Source organism: Mobula hypostoma, chromosome 12 (genome assembly GCF_963921235.1).
Source record: "Mobula hypostoma chromosome 12, sMobHyp1.1, whole genome shotgun sequence".
Classification (NCBI taxonomy): Eukaryota; Metazoa; Chordata; class Chondrichthyes; order Myliobatiformes; family Myliobatidae; genus Mobula; species Mobula hypostoma.
Window position 1 is genome coordinate 59,411,547 of NC_086108.1, and position 25,187 is coordinate 59,436,733.

The following is a 25,187-nucleotide window of genomic DNA, read 5'->3' on the forward strand; positions in this document are numbered from 1 at the left end:
CCTAGAGATGCTGCCTGGCCTGCTGCGTTCACCAACAACTTTGATGTGTGTTGCTTGAATTTCCAGCATCTGCAGAATTCTTCGTGTTTACATTCACAAAAAAACAGTTTTCTCTGCACTTCTACTGACCCATGACAGAAAGTTGAAGTTCCTATCAGTAGGATGCTAAATGATACTTTTTCACCAAATGACAACCATCATTATAGAAGACGCTACATTTCTGTAGTTAGCATTTTAGAAACAGTCACAGAGTTTTTCCACCCATTCTGATTTCAATTATTAAGATCTTTCATATACACAGGATTCTGCAGATGCAGGAAATCCAGAGTAGCACACTCAAAATTCAAGAGGAACTCAGCAGGTCAGGTAGCATTTATGCAGAGGACTAAATAATTGATGTTTGGGGAAAAACCTTCAAAAGGACTGGAAAAGAAGAGGGAAGAAGAAGGTGGGGGGGGGAGGGGAAAGAGTACAAAGTAAGGTGAAGCCAGGTGAGAGAGGTGGGATGAAATGAGAAGCTGGACGGTGATAAGTGAAAAAGATAAAGGACTGAAGAAGAAGGAAATGGATAGAAGAGGAGTTGATCATGGAAGAAAGGGAAGGAGGAGGGGCATCAGAGGGAGGTGATAGACAGTTGAGGAAAAGAGAAGGGGTAAGACAGGATTCAGAATGGGGGATGGAAAAAGAGAAAAGGGGATGGGGAGAAATTACCAGAAGTTTGAGAAATCAATGTTCATGCCGCCAGGTTGGAAGCTACCCAGATGGAATATGAAGTGTTGCTCCTCCAGCCTTGAGAGCGGTTCTATCATGCCAGTAGAGGAGACCAGGGATCAGCATATCGGAATTGCAATGGACAGTAGAATTAAAATGGTTGGCAACTGGGAAATCCTGCTTGTTACAGACGGAGTGAAGGTGCTTGAGATCTTTCTTTGAATATGATTTTAAAAACTAACCATCTTCCCCAAATACACTCATAATATGCATAAGATATTGTATCATCATCAAGATGCATACATGTATATCATTAAACTTACTTTCATAAGCATGTACAGTACTGGACTATCCCAGAATATTCTTACATGGTTTTCTGATTTTCCTGACCATTTGTATGCACTCTGGTGAGACTTTTTCATTCCTTTCATTTGCTTTTCAGAGAAAGCAATGTCAATCATTAATCAGAGTCATAAGTTCATAGACCAGTGCAGCATGTGTACAGGCACTTTGACCAATGAGTCTCTGCAGACCTCTGTGCCCAGCTAACTAGTCCTAATTTCCCCCATTCAGCCATTGTTTTTCCAAGCTCCACCGTCTCCATGTGCTTATCCAACTGCTTCTTAAATTTCATTATTATACCCACCTCAACCACTTGCTCTGACACCTCATCCCATATAATCGCCATCCTCTGTGTGAAAAGGTTGTTCCTCAGGTCACTTTCAAATCTTTCCAATCTGCCCCTTCTCTAGGGAAAACACGTATCTATGACTCTCATCATTTTAAACACTTTGATAATGGTGCCCCTCACTCTCCTACTAAAACCTAGCCTGGCCAACCTCTCCCTATAACTCAGGCCCACTAGACCTGGCAACGTTTTCATAAATCTAAGTTTAACCATTTCTTTTCTATAATAGGGTGAGCAAATCTGCACACAGTACTCTGTGTGCAGCCTTATTAATGACACAAGCAGCTACAAGATACTGCACCATAACTCCTATATTCCCCCCTCGGACTGATGGAGGGCAGCATACTAAACAGCTTGTTTACCATCCTGTCTTCTTATGACACCACTTTGAAGGAGCTATGCGTGAACTCCCAGGTCTCTCTGTTCCATTACAGGCCGTAGCACACCATTGTTCATATTATAAATTCTACACTGGCTTGGCTTTCATTCTACACTGGTTTTGAATCACTTTATACTTTACTGAAATCCACTGCCATTCCTTGACCCACTTCCCTAACTAATCAATAAACGACAATAACCTTCTACGAACATACATGTAGTGCTCAGGAAATTTCATAATTCAAGTTAATGGCCCTATTAAATCCAACCAATGCACCACTTTTCTCCTCTTACTGTTGTTCTCAGTGAAAGCTATAGCTTGGAAAATGTGAAAATATAGATAATTGAAGCAAAATATTTTACCATAAATATTCACTCTGGGGATTGAAAACCTATAAATCATATATATGCAGATCATATAAAACCAATAATTCAAAGAATTACATAAAATGAAACAAGCTACATCAGAGTTTGCATATTCAAGAGATGAATTCTTCCAACAGCTTGAGGGGCTGTGGATGAAAGCACCATGTGTCTATAACTGAGTGTTTTGATTAGAAAAGTTTTAGGCTCTGTGTGAAGAGTAACCATGTTTTTCAGAGTGCTGTAATTTAGTATTTGCAGACTGGGTAAAGAATGAAAATGTGATCTGTGAGACTAATTCAGATCACTGTCCAATGACCTCGGCTAGAATGTATTAGTGTAGACATTCATTGAAGACGGAACTGAACTCATCTGCTATATTGTTCATGATTAAACAGCCCACTAACTGTAGATATCCAGACAAATGAAAAATGGCATGGGTGGGTGATGTAGCAGAGTGATGTTAGTACGGTATCTATGAGAATGTAACAAAGCAAATGAGAAGAGAAAAGTAACAAATCTCAAAATAACTTCCATCGGGCACATTTTTGTATTACTGTGCAAAAATATAATTCCACTATCTTGGAAATATTAAGTCTTTGATTAATTGTTATCACATAGGTGTTAATAACCCTCTGATATCCAATTATCAAATCCAGTCTCAGCAATAATGAGAATTAAACTTTTTTGGTTTACAGAAAAAAATATTTTCATATGACATCCATGTTGTAGCAGGGGTTTCAAGTTGCTAGGTGCAGGGATAAAGCCCATGTTTTCTGATTCAGGGACATTACTCCCATGATCAAACATCAGAATTTATCAACCTTTGCGCAAACTGTGAAATGATCCTAAATCAGCTGAACAGGCTACTTTAAAATGTATCTTAGCTGGATGCAACCCATGTGTAGCATATTCTGCTCCTTTACCATTTTCCAATTTTAAAATTCAACTGGAAGGGCAAGATGTGCTTATCCTTTATTGACAAATGTAATCTGAATAGCAGAATGATGTTTCCATACCCATCAATATTTCTTTTATTTTTGCTAATGCAAAAGTAAAATTCATCATACCTGAAAAAGGATCCAGTACTTCCCCATTGTATATGATGAATAAACTCTTCTTGAGCTTCTAGCCAGATGCAGGAATCAATTGTAACCAACACTTCGATGACAAACTCTGCCATCTTCATCAGAGATATAGATCCCTGATGAAGATAGCAGAGTTTGTTATCGAAATATCGATTATAATTGATACCTGTAACCGGCTGGAAGCCCGGTAAGAGTTAATTCATTAATCATATCTGTGTAGATCAAATATGAGTGATAGTATATACTTAAGTGGTGGAAGGCATTTTCTAAAACCCAAAATATACGGTGTGAGTCAAACTGGGCAGAAGCTTAAAGAAAAGCAAAATAAGCATAGCTTTCTCTGAAAGGATTCCTACTTAGCCAGTTTTAATCACAGCTGAGGAAGAGGATTACAGGGAGTAATTTTCTTATAACATCACAGGAGAAGGATAAAATCTAAGAGTGAACAGACTTCTTTTGATGTAACTCAAAAAATATTGTTAAAACGAAACTGTTCCTACCTAATGAAACCCTGATCAAGCCGAACATAGGCACAATGGTTTCAATAAACTGAATTGAACAATCTTAACATACACTTCAGATTAAAATTTTGATTTCTGCAATATATATGCCCATTTATTCTCTCTAAATAGATGTACCTAACCAATTGACAATGTAGGATCATTTAATCTAGGTTGAAAAACAGGGATTCAAGATATCTACTGTACTACTGTCGATTTCCTCAAGTTGCAGGAACAATAAACATCATTCTTATTGTTATTTAATTGTAACTCTTCATTCCTTGTCAGAAATGCAATGCCTAAGATTTCCAAGACAAGGTCCTACAAGCAGCAATAAAAATAACAATGAATATTGGCCAGGGCACTAAATGCACTTCCCTGCTTTATTTTTCACGTTGCTTTATCCACCCAAGATGGAAGATAAGACTTAATGTGACATCTTAACTAAATATGATGCCCACACACTAATGTATCGATGGGCTAATGTAGATAATAACACTCATGAAGGAAAACACATATGGGCCCACAGATAAAAGATTTATTCTATCTGCATTGCCCTGTATACAAAATCTATGAGACACCGGAGATTTTTTTAAAAATTTGTTCTTAATATGCCCAGCAGAATGATGTTCCAATGAATATCCCTAATGAAAAACCTGAAGAAAGATTGGGACACACATCCATGCAAACATACAGAGCATCAAAGAGCAGGAGGGAAACAGATTCAACAGCTGCTATTAGAAATAAAATTTCTTCTTCATATCAATGAAATATATCTGTCATGGTTTTTCAGTTCTTCAAAACCATACTGTCCTACCCAATCCAAATGATCACACACCAGAACCTTATTACAACATTCTTAATGGAAGATTCCAAGGACATTGAACCATTTGATGTTTCAGATTATTAGTACAAGATTATTTGTAATATGAAGGAATACTTGGCATTGACCTGGAAATGTATCTGTGCAGTGATAATTTTTCAGGCTCTGAATAGATCACCAAGCTCACAACATGGGGGAAAAAGCACACCATTTGCCCTTTGGAATAATGCTGACAGGACACATAGCAAACATTTTAGTTAATTCAAATTTTGGTAATCTATGTCTTGTACATGTTATGCTTTTCCAATGCACTACTTATCATTTGCAACTCACACAACATATTACGGGCTCCCTGGTGGGAAGACTTCCATACTTACCCTAATGTGAATATGAAGTTCCATTCTTCCAGGGTGATCTGGCTTCCTCCCACGTCCTAGAGGTGTCCTGATAGGTTCGTTGGCTTCAGTAAATTAACCCTCTGGTCTGCCAGCACAGCAATATGTTGAGACTTTATAAAGCACTGGTGAGGCCTCATTTGGAGTATTGTGAGCAGCTTTGGTCACCTTATCTTAGAAAGGATGTGATGAAACTGAAGAGGGTTCAAAGGATGTTCACAAAAATGATTCCAGGATTGAATAGCTTGCCATATGAAGAGCATTTGATGGCTCTGGGCTGTATTCACTAGAATTCAGAAGAATGAGGGGTGACCTCATTGAAACTTATTAAATAGTGAAAGGCCTTGATATAGTAAATGTGGAGAGGATATTTCCTGTGGTGGGATTGTTTAAGACCAGAGGACACAGTCTCAGAATAGATGGGGCATTCTTTTGGAAACAGAGATGAGGAGGAATTTCTTTAGCCAGAGAATGGTGACTCTGTGGAATTCTTTGCCACCAACAGCTGTGGAGGCCAAGTCTTTATGTATATTTAAAGCAGAGGTTGATAGATTCTTGCTTGGTCAGGGCATGAAGGAATATAGGATGAAGGCAGGAGCAGACTCAATGGGCCAAATAGCCTAATTCTGCTCCTATATCTTATCGTCTAATATGTCTATGGAGGAATGTTGTCAACTGGCATATTCCGGTATTGAGGGACACATGCAAAAGCTTGGTGGGGAAAAATCACAGTTCTTCTGTTACTGAACATAGAGAGTCTGGGTCAGATGAGGAAGTTTTTCAGTTAGTTCAGTAGTGTACAGCCCCAAGGACACATGAGTGGTAAAGGTTCTAATAGATTTAAATAATGCAATTTAACACAAAACATATTGTAAATGAATATAAGAACAAAAAGGTGTTGCACAGTTTTTTTTGCTGGCAAGTACTTTTTATTATAAACAATGTTTATTTTAGATTAACAAACCCTGAAAGTAAATGACAAAAGAATCAAAGGGAAGGGAGTTGAGAAGCATGTGGAAGACTGTAAGTTGCAGACCTACAGGGGAATACGACTCTTGTAGTTGCCCTCTTGACAGCCGGCATAGGCCCACTGAGGCAAGTGGTCTCCCTTTGTCTTGGGGTAAGTAAGTAATAATAGGTGGAGGATTTTAAAATTAAGTCTGATATGGCCACTGGATCATTTAATATTAATTTTGGGTTACCCAATGAGAAATATCCTATACCAGTTTGCAGATTATATTAATGGACCAGTAGTTTCGAAGCTTGGGCTAAATTTCAAATCTGTCCATGGAAGTTAGAGATCTTGAATTTAATCTTATTTTAGGGATGTAATAAAATAAAATCCTGGGTGCTTGTGTATATAAAAGTGGATATGAAGATGCTAGATTGTTATTAAACATTCGATTGATTCACTAAGATGGGTTTAAGAAACCTGCTTTGCTCTCCCACGTTTTGCCCAGCATGGACAATATTCAATACCCTGGAATGCTCATATGGTCTGAATAGTTCAGAGGCAAAAAATATCAACAGAGGGACACATTCATCTCAGCTCTGCATATGCAGGGCTCTTGGTATTATCAAGGATCACAAGCATCCATCCAGCATCCTCTTTGACATTCTACCATCAGACAGTAGATTTCGATGCATGAAAACAAGAATGGTCGGGATGGGAAACAGCTTCTTCCCTCGGGCGATGAGGCTTCTGAACACCCTGCCACATCACATTCGAAGTGTCACCGGATAATTTTTACTGTACCTTACAATATTACACTTCTGTGCTTTACCTTGGTTATTTATGTGTGATTCATTTGTAGATTTAATTCTTACTTTGAGTTATTGTGTGTTAGGTGTACTACTCTGCTTTACAGCCTGGTCCGGAGAAACGCTGCCTCATTTGGCGAAATACATGTATGTAGTTAAATGATGATAAATTTGACTGACTTGATAGATGTTTATGTCCATTTATCAATATGCACACAACTGCATTTGCAAACAAAAATGCGCAGAGTTAGTTTAAAAAAACGCAGAGGTTACCGGAACTTTAATTCCTCAAGTAATCTAGGATAGTAAACACACAATAAGAATCTCTGTTGCTGGATGGTTCACGAGGAGAAGCAACAAATTTCTTAGTTTTTTAGCATAACTACCCACGTCACGTCAAAAAAACTCCGGATCACAACAAGTTTATGTTGTACTACCGCCTGATTGCAATATTTCTCCTGTATTTTTGAACGAAAATATACTTGAGTATTACGGATTGATCTCCTTCCACGCTTGGATACAGGAGATTAGAATTCGGAGCCATTACCACGAGTTATTTTCCCCTGCGCAAATCATGCACGAAAACTATTAACCTGTAATTATTTCCCAGTGAAATCGCGCTCATTGTATACAGTACAATTCACTAGTGTAGTTAGTATTTCCACCAACATCCTTCACACACCCGATGATGTCAGAGGTACAAAGTGTACAGTTCCTCCTTTGCTGGTAGAAAGTTGAGCTTTTAGATACAACAGGCGACCTTGTAAAGCAGTCGCAAAAATAAACAAGGAGTACTGTACAGCGCGATGAGATGGCTAATGATACATCAATTGATCTGTGGGAGCTCTGCCATTGCAGCATTTTTTCGTTTTAATTTGCATAATGCATATCAGATCTACAAGCTACAACCGCTGACACACAGTGTAGAGAAGGCATTAAGATTGGGGATGTGCTCACTGCCCACTTCACCTCGCACCTTCCCTCAACTCCATGATAGTCCCAGACAACTGCCCTGCCAAAACCATTGAGAAGAGTTCCCTCAAGGTTTCCCTGTGGTCGGCATGACAAAATAGCGGCTGCTCATAGCTCGCTACAAAGCTCCCATTGGGAATTGCGCAATCCCGTTTCGGCCCATGGTTTTATGTGTAAATCAGCATTGCGGCGTTATTAATGTATTTTAGGCAATTTTACAATTTATAGATGATTCATTTAGGTATTTTTCCTCTTTGCAGAACATATCTCAGCCATTAAAAATCTGATGAAGTTTCTCTCAGCATTTTGCTGAACTCTTCCACCCGCACACCCGGGACTACGTTGTTTCCGGGTTGTCAAGGACGCTAAACGGCGACTTTGATTTGCCGATTTGTGTCCCTTACCTAGTCTTAACCCCCCCCCCCGTCTTTTTTCCCCCAGTCTTGATGAAGGGTCTCGGTCCGAAACGTCGCCTATTTCTGGCTTGTTGCGTTCCTCGAGCATTTTGTGTGTGCTGCTGCCAGCGTCTCTATGGGCGGGCGGTCTCCGCTTTGAAAGACCCTGACTTTTCCCAAGTTAGTGATCGGATCTTCCCCATGGATTGGGATATGGAGGATTGGACGGGATTGTGAGGTCAGATTTAGCGAAGAAAACACTTTCGAACTGCCCTGGGGATATTAATGCTTTTTAAAAATAAACAGACTGCAAGTTTTTTTTTGTTTTTCTTGCAGATGAATGGGATGGAAGCCTTAGTGATCTCCTGTTAGTTTGGAGCGGTGCATATATGAAGCTCTTCCCGCTCCATGAAGGACCTAACGATAAATGCCTCCAAGGAGTTCCCTGTCAATGGCAAGGAGGACATTAAATTATGTCAGCGGCGTGCACGGAGGTCTCCTCGCTTCCCCATATGCCAGTGATCGACAATCAGAAAGGCACTCGCCGAAGACGCAGCACGCTGAACCCAGCTGCATTGTCGCAAGATGGGCAGCGCTATCTGCAAGCAGCCCATGACTCGTAGCCGCATCCAATGAGTGAGCTACCCAACACAAACTAGGAAACTGTTCCAGCACCATCTGTATAACATTGCTTACATTACAATAGTAACTATAGTTCAAAAGGAGTTCATTTAGAGTTCGCCGATTAATTAAATACAATTCAAACCCATGGCTTTCTCTTCTAATGGGATCAAGGTTCGAAAAACAACAGAAAACCAGAAGATTGGCAAAGCAGACTGAAGAATGGCAGTAAAGCAGTTCCATGATCTTCGAAAGGAGTATTCTTACATCATAGAAAAACATCAAAGGACTGATTAACCAAGGCTCTGCCATAAGCCCGTTTGGGGTGAGGGAATAGCAACGCGCAGCTGGCTTATTTAAATCAACTATTAAATTATGACCTTTATTAAGCATCAGTCTTGGGAAAAGCTCTGAACAGAATGCACACTTTGCCTACTAAGATTCCTGGATTCTGGATTACAATTCTCTCATGAGAGAAAGGATTTATATGGATGTAGGAATATAATGACATGTTGAACTTCCAATTGCTCTTTCCTGACTTATTTTGCTTAGTTTGGATTGATATATTTAGCTTTGAAATTAGCCAATATAAATTTGTAAGAAGGACACCTTCCTCTGCTGGGTTTCCCAGTATCTGATGGAATAGCAAAGTGGAGCTGATTGGAGAAGTACCTCATGGTTTCTGAACCAAAGGAATTCTAGGATAGCATAATTAGGGGAGAAAGGTTCTTCGCAGTGTAAAACTCATTATTAAATATCAACTGAAGAAGTTTTGGAAGGTTTACCAAGCTTCAACAGAGTGCTATGTTGGGTGAACATGAGGTGCTTGGGATGAAAGGCAGCACAATGGATAAACTCAATTATAGATTGAAGCCATGATAACGGGACTTAGAGGGAAGAGTAAGATTGGCAATACATTTGTTTTCTGGCAGGAGAGCATGTACTTGGGATGACCTAAAGAAAAACTAATCAAACATTGTTCGGTTTATAGAAACATAGAAACATAGAAAATAGGTGCAGGAGTAGGCCATTCGGCCCTTCGAGCCTGCACCGCCATTTATTATGATCATGGCTGATCATCCAACTCAGAACCCAGCCTTCCCTCCATACCCCTTGACCCCTGTAGCCACAAGGGCCATATCTAACTTCCTTTTAAACATAGCTAATGAACTGGCCTCAACAGTTTGCTGTGGCAGAGAATTCCACAGATTCACCACTCTCTGTGTGAAGAAGTTTTTCCTAACCTCGGTCCTAAAAGGCTTCCCCTCTATCATCAAACTGTGACCCCTCGTTCTAGACCTCCCCAACATCGGGAACAATCTTCCCGCATCAAGCCTGTCCAATCCCTTTAGGATCTTATACGTTTCAATCAGATCCCCCCTCAATCTTCTAAATTCCAACGAGTACAAGCCCAGTTCATCCAGTCTTTCTTCATATGAAAGACCTGCCATCCCAGGAATCAATCTGGTGAATCTTCTTTGTACTCCCTCTATGGCAAAGATGTCTTTCCTCAGATTAGGGGACCAAAACTGCACACAATACTCCAGGTGTGGTCTCACCAAGGCCTTGTACAACTGCAGTAGTACCTCCCTGCTCCTGTACTCGAATCCTCTCGCTATAAATGCCAGCATACTGTTCGCCTTTTTCACCGCCTGCTGTACCTGCATGCCCACTTTCAATGACTGGTGTATAATGACACCCAGGTCTCGTTGCACCTCCCCTTTTCCTAATCGGCCACCATTCAGATAATAATCTGTTTTCCTATTTTTGCCACCAAAGTGGATAACTTCACATTTATCCACATTAAATTGCATCTGCCATGAGTTTGCCCACTCACCCAACCTATCCAAGTCACCCTGCATCCTCTTAGCATCCTCCTCACTGCTAACACTGCCACCCAGCTTCGTGTCATCCGCAAACTTGGAGATGCTGCATTTAATTCCCTCATCCAAGTCATTAATATATATTGTAAACAACTGGGGTCCCAGCACTGAGCCTTGCGGTACCCCACTAGTCACCGCCTGCCATTCTGAAAAGGTCCCGTTTATTCCCACTCTTTGCTTCCTGTCTGCTAACCAATTCTCCACCCACACCAATACCTTACCCCCAATACCGTGTGCTTTAAGTTTGCACACTAATCTCCTATGTGGGACCTTGTCAAAAGCCTTTTGAAAATCCAAATATACCACATCCACTGGTTCTCCCCTATCCACTCTACTAGTTACATCCTCAAAAAATTCTATGAGATTCGTCAGACATGATTTTCCTTTCACAAATCCATGCTGACTTTGTCCGATCATTTCACCGCTTTCCAAATGTGCTGTTATCACATCCTTGATAACTGACTCCAGCAGTTTCCCCACCACCGACGTTAGGCTAACCGGCCTATAATTCCCCGGTTTCTCTCTCCCTCCTTTTTTAAAAAGTGGGGTTACATTAGCCACCCTCCAATCCTCAGGAACTAGTCCAGAATCTAACGAGTTTTGAAAAATTATCACTAATGCATCCACTATTTCTTGGGCCACTTCCTTAAGCACTCTGGGATGCAGACCATCTGGCCCTGGGGATTTATCTGCCTTCAATCCCTTCAATTTACCTAACACCACTTCCCTACTAACATGTATTTTGCTCAGTTCCTCCATCTCACTGGACCCTCTGTCCCTTACTATTTCTGGAAGATTATTTATGTCCTCCTTAGTGAAGACAGAACCAAAGTAATTATTCAATTGGTCTGCCATGTCCTTGCTCCCCATAATCAATTCACCTGTTTCTGTTTGCAGGGGACCTACATTTGTCTTTATCAGTCTTTTCCTTTTTACATATCTATAAAAGCTTTTACAGTCCGTTTTTATGTTCTCTGCCAGTTTTCTCTCATAATCTTTTTTCCCCTTCCTAATTAAGCCCTTTGTCCTCCTCTGCTGAACTCTGAATTTCTCCCAGTCCTCAGGTGAGCCACTTTCTCTGGCTAATTTGTATGCTACTTCTTTGGAATTGATACTATCCCTAATTTCTCTTGTCAGCCACGGGTGCACTACAAATCACTACTTGATTTATTCTTTTGCCAAACTGGGATGAACAATTGTTGTAGTTCATCCATGCAACCTTTAAATGCTTGCCATTGCATATCCACCGTCAATCCTTGAAGTGTCATTTGCCAGTCTATCTTAGCTAATTCATGTCTCATACCTTCAAAGTTACCCCTCTTTAAGTTCAGAACCTTTGTTTCTGAATTAACTACGTCACTCTCCATGTTAATGAAGAATTCCACCATATTATGTAATTTAAGGCCAAATTACCATTCGATTAATAGAGCAGCTTGGGTCTGCTTAGTAAGTTGAAAGTTTGCTCAGTATTTGAGCTTGATATTTACTTGTTCCAGGGAATAACATTTAAGGGACTGCTTGCCATGAAATGCATCATTCAGACAGGCCTCTGTTGGATTAAACATAAAAAAGAGATTTGCTTTGAAAGTCAAATCTCAAAAAAAAAATGTTGTTTTCAACACCAAAGATCAGATAAATCTTTTCTTAGAAGGTTTGACTGACAGAGAGGTTACAAGAGTTCACTGAAAGTTACTTCTACTGGGAGCATAAATTAAGGATGATGACATCTTGGGAAGAAGTAAAAATATTCTTGAGGGAGACAAAATAACTGAACCCACTTAGCTGTCTCAGTGAACATTATATACACTCTTAGGATCTCAAGTAAAAGTATAAGTATGTTAATAATGAAGCAAACCACTTGGGATTTAACATCTTCAAAAGGTCAGTGATTCAAAGCCACTATTATATCCGCTATACACAAAGTACAATCCAAACCAATGCTCCTGATTTTCTTTCTGTTTTGGACATTTGACTTGGTGTTGGGTTAATACACACTCAGTGGCCACTTCATTAGATACACCTGTACACCTGCTCTTTAATACAAATATCAGCCAGTCACGTGGCAGCAACTCAATGCATAAAGACATGGTCAAGAGTTTCAGTTGTTGTTCAGACCAAATATCAGAATGGGAAGAAATGTGATCTAAGTGACTTTGACCATGAAATGATTGTAGGTGCCAGATAGGGTGGTGTGAGTACCTCAGAAACTTCTGATCTCCTGGTATGTTCATTGCACAACAGTCTCTAGAATTTACAGAGAATGGTGTGAAAAACTGAGGAACATCTAGTGAGCAGCAGTTCTGTGGGTGAAAATGCCTTGTTAATGAGAGAGGTCAGAGAAGAATAGCTAGACTGGTTCAAGATGACAGTAACTCAGATAACCATGCATTACAACTGTGGTGTGCAGAAGAGTACCTTTGAATGCACAGCATGTCAAACCTTGTAGTGGACGGTCTACTGAAGCAGAGGACCACAAACATACACTCAGTGACCACATTATTAGGTACAGGAGGTACCTAATAAAGCAGTCACTGAGTGTAAAGAGCAGCCTCTGATAATTTTTTCAGTTAATAATTTCTGATTACCCTCTATTGTCTTATTTTTGGCACCAAAATACTGCTAATTGTATAAATACTCAAGAAACATGAGAACACAGTTTAGTTCCTTCTTTATTTTTATAGAGACTTTAAATCATATACCCAGTAATAATTAAGTATTCTCCTCAGAAATGATGGGATAAATATAAAGTTATAAATATTGTCCAGATAATTTGAAGGACAAAGTCTTTGACTGATTTAGTAATACTTAATTTCAACACAGTTAGCAAGTAAGCAATTATTGATTTCATTGTGGGGCAAATTTAAAATGCAGAGATTAGGAATTCGATCTACCTTGTTATATCAATCTGACTGTTTTACAATGAAGTTTTAGTTATAATGTAACTGTGCCAACAAAAATAAAGAAATTAATGAAGGTTCGATTGTTGATCACTATCCAATGACTGTATTGTAAATTCTGCATGTGCATTTCAGGTAAGGACATTTCTCTGGATGAAGTGACTACTGCACTCTCTGATCAGACAAAAAATGGCAAACTAACAGAACCTGGAGGCAGCCGCAGAACTGTCAACATTATTAAAAGTTTCATAATTCTAAAATGGATTGCCCTTCTGCCTTTATTTGTCCATGATTAACATTGACATTAATTAAAAAATATAATCCGAGCATTCATATTAAGCCAGCAAAGTCAATAAGCATCTAAAGTCCTTGGTCTGAAATTAGTTAAAATGTGACTTGCTCTGAAACCATAAAATGCTGCTCTCCTTCCATCCACATTCCAGAATGACAGAATAATTATGACTATTAGAATAGCTTATTTTATTATTTTGCTACTACTGTTTTGCAAATTTTTTATCGAAATAAGAAATCTTATATAATACTGAAAACATATCCGAATTGCATTGCATTGAATTATATTATTTTGTTAGACAATTGGTATTCACCACACACCTATTCTTTCAGATCCAATTGACATAGGCTGCTATTTGAAGCTATCACATCCATGCCATTTTACTGTAGACCAATCCAGTTAGTCCCATTTACCCATTTTCCCCATTGCCCTGCAAATTATTTTCCCTCAAATATCTATCCAATTCTCTCTATGAATTACAAATTGATTCTGTTTCCACCATATTATTAGTAATGAACTGCGAATTATAATCACTTGCTTAATAAAATAGTTTTCCTTAAATCTACCACAGCTACCCTTCCACATTTTCCCTGCGCATCCAATCTAATCATGTATACCTTTCATTCTCCAGTCAGCCATTCAAGCTGGAGTTGAATGGCACAGAACCATATTTAAATTAGAAAGGAAATTCAAACCTGTAACTTTGTGATTTTGACTGCCCATAGTTTCCAGTAGTTGTCTTGGAACAAAGCACCTCAGCTGATGCTGCACATAACGAAATCCTGTAGTTTATACTATTTATGTTGCTTGCAGACTGTAATTTTCATTTCTCTAAATCAGCCTTTTTCAACTTTTTTTCCCTGGAGGAACCCTTGAAATAATTTTCAGGTCCCAGGGAACCCCTGAATAAAATTATTATATCTCCAGCTCACGGTTTGTTAGTGTGATTATTAAGTTGCTGATACAATAATCCAAAAATAATTGTCAATGCCGTTTTGAGTAGATAATGAATTTTTAACTTACCTTTCTTGAAATTAATCTCTTTCTTTCCCTTTTATAAATTTTAAAAACTCATAAGGCAAACATATTACATTTCTGTTAAATAACTGGCTTAAGCCAAAATTGGATTTAATTGTTCTAAAGGTAGGCACAGTAGACTTATCTTAAATAAAGTTTATAAATTGATTTTAATTAATGCTATTTACAACATGAAGATTTATTGACAATGGTGTATAGTAAAATTACTAAACAACATAAGCCAAAGGAATATGAATAAAAATATAGCCTAATACACAATTTTATACAAGACTTTGGAAAAGCATTTTCTTACTAAGTGCCATGATCAGACTCAAATACAAGCCTAGCATGTGAAACTTGTGCTTAGTCTTTGCTGCACAAATACTCAATCCTAGGTCAAACTTGAGATAAGCATACATGGATTTCACCTTCAACTGAAATGAGACAATTTCTATTCTTGCTCCTGATCTTTGTTAAACAAGAAAAATCTTGCTCATATTTGTAAGAAGTTGAAAATTGCAGCAAGGTGTTCATTGTTTTCCTATGAATGGCAGAATACTCTTCTTTCATAGAAATCCAGAACTTGTCAAGAGGCAGGTCAGTAAATCACATCTTGAGTGCATGATCAGACTGCAGCTCATAAAGTTTCAGGCTGAGCAGAAGATTAAGAGAAATGGTCCCTCACCCAGTCATACACTTGTGTTGAACGGGAAGAAAAATTTTGTTCAATTTTTTGTTCTGCAGTTCTTCCAGGTGGTTTTCGTATAAGATTTGAGACTGAGCAGCTGAGTCACATAAAAATTCTTTCTTTAGAATGAAAATTTCCCTCCAATTTTTTACTGCATCAGCAGAGTTTATTCACTCCTATAAATCAGTCAGCGATGCATAAGGGGAAGCTGGGGGAGGTAATTCAGGATGGAGAGACTGACATCACAGCCCAAGTTAGGCCAGTCCATTCAATGCTCGTAAAACGCACTTCATGCTCCTCAGCATCCTATCGTCCTCCCCTCTGTGCAATACAGCGCTCAGCAATTATCAATGGCCTCCCCTATCTCACATCAAAAAATGAGAATAGACTCAACCAAATAAATATGGTCCTACTGCGCATTGCCATATTGGGCTGAAAGACCTCTAATAAGTTTGCTAACAGATCTGCTCGGTCACTGCCCACCACTGCGAGCACTAGCATTACGTGCTGTGCGAAGTTCAAAAAGCAAAGTTTTTTTTTTAAATGATGATCTCTCATGGAACCCCGACTGAGAAAACCTGCTCTAAATATTCTTTCTACGTCAAAATAAATATATGCAATATGGGAGAAAAAAGGAAAGTTGATGTGATCAGTTAGAGGTTGACTCAGCTTCGGCCACTGTGTTGAACTGTGTACAACACTCAATCTGACTATTTGCCGACTGTGTTCTGTAAACAGCATATGGTGGAATTTAATTTCAAATGGAATATGTTTTAAATATATTTTTATAATGCATTTGTGTCATGTACAACTAAACAAAATGTATGTTTGTTTTACCTCGTCCACTCTGGTGATAACTGCCCAGTTAGAAGGGTAAAAGTTAGAAGGGTAAGATACTTCTATAATTAAGTGTTGCATTATCATTCTGACCAACAGACTGAAATAATAGCTTCACTCTCACACTAGGTTCACAAGATGCTTAATAATCATCAATTCCAGGTGTATTATGAAAGCTAATATATTTTCATGGAGGTTGAAGAAATAAAAGTTTTTAAAAATCAGTTACTTTGTGGGCATCAAGTGAGATTGAGTTTGTCAGTTCCTGCAGGAAGATTTCTTGGTGACCTCCTTGTGCACTGTCCTACACAAATCGTTAACATTTATCTAGCACATCCATCCTTGAGTACTGTATCTCCCAGAACAAATGGAAAGCAAACACATCCTGCTTGATTCAATGAGAAATAGAAACTAATAAACAGAGGTTTTCATAGACTGTGCTGGGAAAGTCAGCACATTTGAGCTCTGCTGCTTCATAGCAACATCATGAAGATTACAGAATTAGCTGTTTTCACAAAACAAGTTGTTAACTGGTGTCTTTGAGTTTGCCAGGGTGTGTGTGTGTGTATATATATATATATATATATATACACACACACAGACACATATATATATGTATATATATATAGGCAGCTGATAGTCAGTTTGTCATCAATTTATGGTTGTCTTGTGGAAGACTGCAACGTATTTAGCTGCAAGTAGTTGGTGGTTCTCTGCAGTAGCTATTGGCCACAGACTTCTTCCTTGGGACTACATTAATATCCATTAATTCGCAGCACTGGGCTTGTGCATTCAATAAACAGGAGAGGATTCAAGAGCAGTCACAATATTTCCTCCCTGTCAGCAAATTGAGAAGATCACCAATCATAGACTAGCAATGCGGTATAGATAAGACATTGGGAAAATATGCTGGATTTTAAGGATAATCATAGTAAAAAATGAAACAATAGCAATGTTATATTTGCTTTTATTGATTTCTTCAGGTCTTAGCATTTTCTGCTGTTTACATCTAATACTACATAACTTTCACAGCTGCAACCATACTCCTGCTTCCAGCTCTCAGTACAATATCCTGTCTGAGTTCAGAGCTGTACATGGAGTGGAACACACAGATAATCTGCCTAAGTAAGCTACAAAAACTGGGGCAGCTCTTTCTTTAAATCCTACCACCAACCCACCAAAATAAAATTAAACTATCTCATCATCTCAGTTCCCACATGGCTATGTCCAGTTCCTGGAAATGAATATCTAAAGAGAAACAGAGAGAATAGCAAATACTACAGAACCAAAAATTCAGCAGTGGAAAAGAAAGAGGGTGAATACAAAAAGAATACTTTTAAACTCTAAGTAATATTTTAAACGAAAGATCCAAACAGGCTTCATATTCTTAATCACTTTTTTACAGCTGCGCAGACCAATCATTGCTCTAAGCAGGAAATTTTTACATGGCCTGAAAACTGTGTAGCACTTTAAATGTTTTTTTTATAACATGCTTATTACCACATTGGCATTCAGCGGGCCGGTGGGTTATTAGCAATGAGCTACCAACTTCCATTCTGTGTTTATTCTTACAATTTGTAACTTTAAACACCGATAATTTAAATATGTCGAAGCTCTAAAATATTTCAAAGTAAAGGTTGTGGTATGTTTATTATTTAGAAAATTTATGGATTATATTCATTAACATAGTTAATTACAGGGTATTTCACAATTATAGTAGCATAATTTCAAAATTATATTAACATTACATAAAATAAAATTTCAGCTGCGTGACAACAAAGACTATGTGCGCGGGAGCATTTCAGTTACTGTGCACCCATGCAGCTTAGAGGGAACAGTGATCATGATCCTCAGCTAAACTTCCTTGGAGAACAATAGTATTAACAATTAACTGCAAATGAAGAAAAAGGTATTAAATAGCAGCATTTTTTCATGCTACTTAAATTACTTATTATACCATACAAGTTTAAATATGGTGCATCTGGAGAGTGTTTTTTACATATTGTCACCTAAAAATGCAAGTTTCATGCTGGCTCACATAAACTACTATTGTTTTAACAAAATCATAGTTTTTCATCAGCACATTTGAATTACTAGTTCAACTTTTAATCCAATATTTCTTTCAACACAAATATTCCCAACTAAAATCTTAACAACATCACCCACTTCCTTCTCAACTTCTGCAATCTATTGCTGAAGCTCTCATCAATGTCTTTGTTATCTCTGGAATCAACCTGGTGAATCTTCTCTGCACCACCTCCAAAACCAGTATATCCTTCCTCAAGTAAGGAGACCAGAACTACATGCAGTACTCCAGGTGTGGCCTCACCAGTACCCCGTACAGTTGCAGCATAAGCTCCCTGTTCTTAAATTCAGTCTCTCTAGCAATGAAGGCCAACACTTCATTTTCCTTCTTGATAGCCTGCAAGCCAACCTTTTGTGATTTATGACATTAAACTCTGTCCGGAGCCATTTACAGCAAGTAGTATCTAAATACAAGTAACAAGATTTTTTTGTTCAAGTTTAGGTTTATAGTCATCTGACAGAACTAATACAAGCAAATGAAACAATGTTCCCCTGAAACATGGTGCACCCACACAACAGCAAATAAACCAAAACGTTATAAAATAAATAAATTAATTAATAAAAAATAATTCAAAATGTACGTAGTAATTTGCAACGCAGGTAAACAGTAAACATTCATCTTGGAGGTTGTGAAACAATGTATTGAATCATTCCAACCTGATGGCATGAACATTGACTTCTCTAACTTCCGCTAGGCCCCACCTCCCCCTCGTACCCCATCTGTTACTCCTTTTTATGCACACATTCTTTCTCTCACTCTCCTTTTTCTCCCTCTGTCCCTCTGAATATACCTCTTGCCCATCCTCTGGGTCACCCCCCCCGTCTTTCTTCCCGGACCTCCTGTCCCATGATCCTCTCGTATCCCCTTCTGCCTATCACCTGTCCAGCTCTCGGCTCCATCCCTCCCCCTCCTGTCTTCTCCTATCATTTTGCATCTCCCCCTCCCCCTCCAGCTTTCAAATCCCTTACTCACTCTTCCTTCAGTTAGTCCTGACGAAGGGTCTCGGCCTGAAACGTCGACTGCGCCTCTTCCTACAGATGCTGCCTGGCCTGCTGCGTTCACCAGCAACTTTGATGTGTGTTGTTTATTGAATCATTCGGTTGTTTGCATAAATTGCAATTAATATATAAGTATGGTTATTTGGCAAAGCTATTCTCTGGCATATTTTATTGTGTGCTGAATTTAATTGGCAACAGAGGGAAATCTACAAATGGTGGTATTCTTGAGAGCCTGCTGCCATTGTTCTTCTTTGTGCTAAAGTTTCAGGTTTATGAGGTGCAACCAGAGTAGTCAAGATGAGTATAAAGATCAACATCTTCAATACTAAGGATCATGAAAAAACGTCACAGATTTTATGGTAACACCACACTGAAACCGCTATAGTTGCCTGTAACATGACGTTCTGTATTGATGTTCTGTAAGTTCTTGCAGCTGTTGGCATTGCAAACTCTAAAACCAGCACTTAATTGACACTCTACAATGTCAGCAACACACTTCCAACTCCAGATGAATGGCTGCTGCAATGTTACTAGGAGGTGGGAAAGTAATCCCACAGGGTCTGAACATGCTGGGCAAGCTGAAGATCTGAATCTGCAGGAGAAAGGTTCTTTGCCCAAGGAGACCATGGAGCCCTTTCAGCACTACAGCCAAACACTTTTGCTAGGGAATAGACATGACAAGTCAAGTCACTTTTTATTGTCATTGCAACCATAACTGCTGGTACAGAACATAGTAAAAATGAGACGATGTTTTCCAGGACCATGGTGCTACATGAAATGATACAAAAACTACACAGAACTATGTAAGAAAAACACAAAAACTATACTAGACTACAAACCTATCCAGGACTGCATAAAGTGCACAAAACAGTGCAGGCATTACAATAAATAATAATAAATAATAAACAAGACAGTAGGCACAGTAGAGAGCAGTAGGTTGGTGTCAGTCCAGGCTCTGGGTATTGAGGAGTCTGATGGCTTGGGGGAAGAAACTGTTACATAGTCTGGTCATGAGAGCCCGAATGCTTCGGTGCCTTTTGCCAGATGGCAGGAGGGAGAAGAGTTTGTATGAAGGGTGCGTGGGGTCCTTCATAACACTGTTTGCTTTGTGGATGCAGCGCGTGGTGTAAATGTCTGTGATGGCGGGAAGGGAGACCCCGATGATCTTCTCAGCAGACCTCACTATCTGCTGCAGGGTCTTGCAATCCCAGATGGTACAATTTCCAAACCAGGCCATGATGCAGCTGCTCAGGATGCTCTCAATACAGCCTCTGTAGAATGTGGTGAGGATGGGGGGTGGGAGATGGACTTTCCTCAGCCTTCGCAGAAAGTAGAGATGCTGCTGGGCTTTCTTTGCTATGGAGCTGGTGTTGAGGGACCAGGTGAGATTCTCCGCCAGGTGAGCACCAAGAAATTTGGTGCTCTTAACGATCTCTACGGAGGAGTCGTCGATGTTCAGTGGAGAGTGGTCGCTCTGTATCCTCCTGAAGTCAACAACCATCACTTTTGTTTTGTTTACATTCAGAAACAGGTTGTTGGCTCTGCGCCAGTCCATTAGCCGCTGCACCTCCTCTCTGTATGCTGACTCATCATTCTTGCTGATGAGACTCACCATGGTCGTGTTATCGGCAAACTTGATGATGTGGTTCTAGCTGTGAGTTGCAGCACAGTCGTGGGTCAGCAGAGTGAACAGCAGTGGACTGAAAGGAAAAGTCTGCAATCTCTGAATGCCTGCACTTTGAAGAAATTGCAAAATAAAGGCAATTGCCTATGGTCACTCAGTATTCTCCAGAGACCCACAGAGAAAGTAGATGAAATCGCCTCTTGTTTAATTAGCTTATGGAAGACTGAGATCTGGTTGAGATCAGCTTCAGCAGCCCACAGTGATCCTAAGATGAGAAGTCTGAGAGTGTTAGTTAGTGGTCTTGATCCCCACAGGTAAAACATTTTCAGCAAGTGCAAGGCCATATTCAAGGTCACAGCTCTCCATAAGAACAAAACAAAAAGTAAATGACAGTTTTGGCTCCTTATATAGCACACTTGCAGGAGAAATGAAGTTACTAAAAGCTGGTTACTTTCTGGATAAATAAGGTAAATGTTACACAATTGTTGAATTTTTGGGAGTATTTTACATTGCAAAAATGCATCAGAGCCATAGAAATGGCTGAACTGCATATCCTGATAGGTACTAAGAAAAGCAGAAATTGTCCTGACGAAGGTTCTTGGCCCACAATGTCAACTGTTTATTCATTCCCATAGATGCTACCTGACCTGCTAAGTTACTCCAGCATCTTGTGAGTGCTGTTCTGGATTTCCAGCATCTGCAGAATCTCTTTTATGTTTATGTTTCATATTTTGTTTGAAAACTGGATGAACAGAATTCTAGACCTCTTTCTTTAATTCTGTCCCCCTTCTTTCATCATGTCACTGTTACCTGCACTTCAATCGGTAATATTCTTGGCTCAGGATTTCCCTCCATAGCTTGTCCATTCATGTTCCTCACAACCTTAAAGAATGTACCAAAGCCCACCTTTTTGACCACGTTTTCATTGATCCTTGATACCTGCTTTATCATTTCATCATCCACTTTTCTCCCTACGCTTGTGATGCACCTGAGAATTTTCTATGAAAATGCAGCATAAATGGGGGGGGGGGGGGAGTTGATGGGAATGTGGGGAGAATAAAATGGGATTAGTGTTGGATTATCGTAATGCAAAATGCAAAAGGCTCCTTTCCATGTTCTAAGACTGAATATTTCCCCTGTTCTCAAAACAAGCTAACTCAAATTTCGAAACACATATCCACATATATTGAATGCTAACTATAGAATGCAACTGCAAGAACAAAATCACTATTAAATTTCGTGTATTGTTTGTTAGTATGTAGTTAGTGGGCTCCAGCAATATTATTGCATAAAGCCATTCAGTGTAAAATTACGTTTGCACCATAAAGATCTGACCAAGAGAAACATATAATAATAATAACGCGTTTTAAACGAGAATCCTGAGAGAAAGAAAACAACACCACTACAGAATGCAGTCAAAATTTGGAATGACAGAAAAGACTGTGTTTCAAGTAAAATTAAGAAATGGCTAAACAACAGCTACTGATGCTCAATAAATTCTCAATAACTGTGCACATTAGAGTGAGTGAAATCTCTCCTGCGTTTTCACTTAGTTACATAGCAATACTTTGTTTCCCCGTTCATTTGAGGTGCGACAATCTCGAAGTGGAAAGACATCAGTGCCACCTCTCTGATTGGCCAAAAGGAGGTGCACTACTCCAGCACCGAACTGGTCCCACCAATTATTCTTCCCCGAGGATTATATTCTTGTATGTTCTATCTCATACTCAAACAAAAGTTGATAAAATCCAATCACTGAACATCAGAAAATTCAAGTAACTGAGATCTTCACTCGGTTCTTGAAATATTTATTTCTGCTGCTGATAATTACACCTCCTAGACAATTAACATTTTTAACGTTGGGCTCATTATTTGATTATGAAATGAAGATTTACCTGAAAGTTTCATCATTTTAAAAACGGTTAGATTACAGATTTTTACTCTGCTAATCAATTAGACATCTGTAAAGTAGTTACAGCAATGAGTTTAGAGATGTATAAAAATACATTTCGCCCAATTTCACGCATTGAATAGAAAATTTCTCATTCCTTGTCCGACATGGTACCAACATATGGTTTGATTCTACCGCATGCATGCAAAGCTACGCTACTTCTAAAGTTATCAACAACGCCTTACATATTCTGAAGAAAATAAAAGATTTTCTTCTCTCTGCTATGGAAGTAAAATAATGGACAGTATATGCGTCAGGATAATTGCACTTTAATAACATAACATCTGTTTTCATTTATTTTAGGCTGTAAGTAGGGTGGTAAATAAAAAGGTGTGGCATATTGAAGTCTGGTAAATTTAAAAACAAACTCCTACAGGTTAACCATTAATACATCTATACTGTTGCAGTATTGCTGCAAATTAAACAATATACGATTCCAGTGACGGTATGTTTCATTCTGAGGATAGTGTCGGTATTTTTCATTTAATTTTATCAATATAAAAACCCAGCAACTCATGAATGCCACGGGCACAAATAAATTGCGACGAATTCAATTCTTCCCAGTGAGAAACAGAAACGCAACGTCAGGCTGAGGTGTAGATTCGCTGCACAATGCAGTGCTTTGCTTGGCACAGAGCGTTCGCAGTGTACGGACACACACAGTTTTTGCACCCACTCCCAACTATACCCTCTGGGAACTATTAAAACGCACAGTTGTACAACAGGGAATATACCAGACTGGTCAACCATGAGCAACTTGAAACATTCGCCCAACAACCACATTGACAGCACAGATGTTCATCATTACGTCTAAGAGAAAAAAATAAAGCGGAACAAGAATGTAAACAATAATGTTTTCCTCCCCCACCCTCCACGCCACAGGATGTCTGTCGCAGGTTGCTGTTGCACCCCTACCTGAGGATGGCCGTGTCTCCCTGTCGCACCACGACGTTGTCCTCAGCTGGCCAGGGGAAATCCACGCTTTGAGCTGCTGCCGGGAGGCAAGTGGTCAGCAAGCAGCACAGACTCAGCATCAGAGCCGCTAGCCACTGGCCGGCAGAGCACGGGGAGGCATCCTGCAGGCTGTCCATTGCTTCTGTTCTCCAACCTCCCTTTTCTCACAGAAAATCTCTCAAAGCCCTTTACTGTTTTTATGTTCTGTCTTCCCCCCACTGTCTCCTCCTCTTTCTGCCAAGGGAAGGGAGTTTTGCGCTGTCGCTGCCTGACTCTAAAGTACGAGCTCTTTATTCTCCGGCGGCTTCCACATCATCTACGGACGAACTGCTGTAAAATGCGTCTGTGTGTATGTATGTGGGAGAGAGAGAGCGAGAGAGAGAGAGAGAGAGAGAAAGGGAGGGGGAGAGGGAGGGAGGGAGGGAAAGGGAGAGGGAGGGAGAGAGGGAGGGAGGGAGGGAGACAGCAGCCAGCCCCAGGCTCTGATCCAGTTGCCATGGCCGTTGCCCAGGCAACATGTCCGACTGACTGGGAGCATCGAGCATTAAAGGTATTACTGAATTTCACCCATCAGCATTGGCATGACAACTAATAAACGCTGAAATAGTAGTTAAATAAATAAATGCACTAATTGATGCACAGAAAAGCTTAATATCGAAGTCACAATAAATTTCAAATCATTCGTGAAAAAGATAGTTATTTTGCAAGGAAATGATTCAGAACTCTATATAATTCCAACTTTTATTGTTTTCTTGATGAATCTTGCTAAGTGAAGAAAGGCTTTACTCCTCACCTTATATCCTGGCTTATATAATGCAACTTGCTAAGTTATCAAAACCTCTGCAGCAGCTTGTGCTCCGGATAAAAAACGTGGAGTTCTCTGAAGTCAGAAAGAAAATGAAGTATAACTCGCCACTCCACAGGATGTTGCACTTGAGAGGATGCTAAGGAGACTCATATGTTGCCAATATGAAATGTTTCAGTAATGAGGAAAGACTTCATACGTTGGGTTTGTTTACTTTAGAGTAGAGGAGGCTGAGAGAAAATCTTATAGAGGTATGCAAAATTATGAGAGGCACAGATAGGATAGACGGAATTTTCCCCCTGTGATGGCAATGAGTTTGCTGACTGCAAAGTTCTAAACTCAAACAAATATATTAAGCCCTCTCCAACAGAGTTGATTTCAAGTACCCTCATTAAAGGGAGATTATACTGTAAGTATTTACTCTTGAAAAACTAGTTCACTTCCTGTTTATCCTCCATGC

General features: G+C 39.4%; 1 protein-coding gene across 2 annotated transcripts in view; it reads right to left on the reverse strand.

Annotated features, from left to right (window-relative positions):
- negr1 (neuronal growth regulator 1) overlaps positions 1–24,273 on the reverse strand; it is a 540,105-nt gene extending 515,832 nt beyond the window's left edge. For both annotated transcript variants that reach the window (XM_063064226.1, XM_063064225.1), the window contains exon 1: positions 23,884–24,273. In XM_063064226.1, the coding sequence (XP_062920296.1) occupies positions 23,884–24,059 (176 nt within the window). In that variant the 5' untranslated portion in view covers positions 24,060–24,273. The remainder of the gene's footprint in view (positions 1–23,883) is intronic.
- Positions 24,274–25,187: the final 914 nt, after the last annotated feature.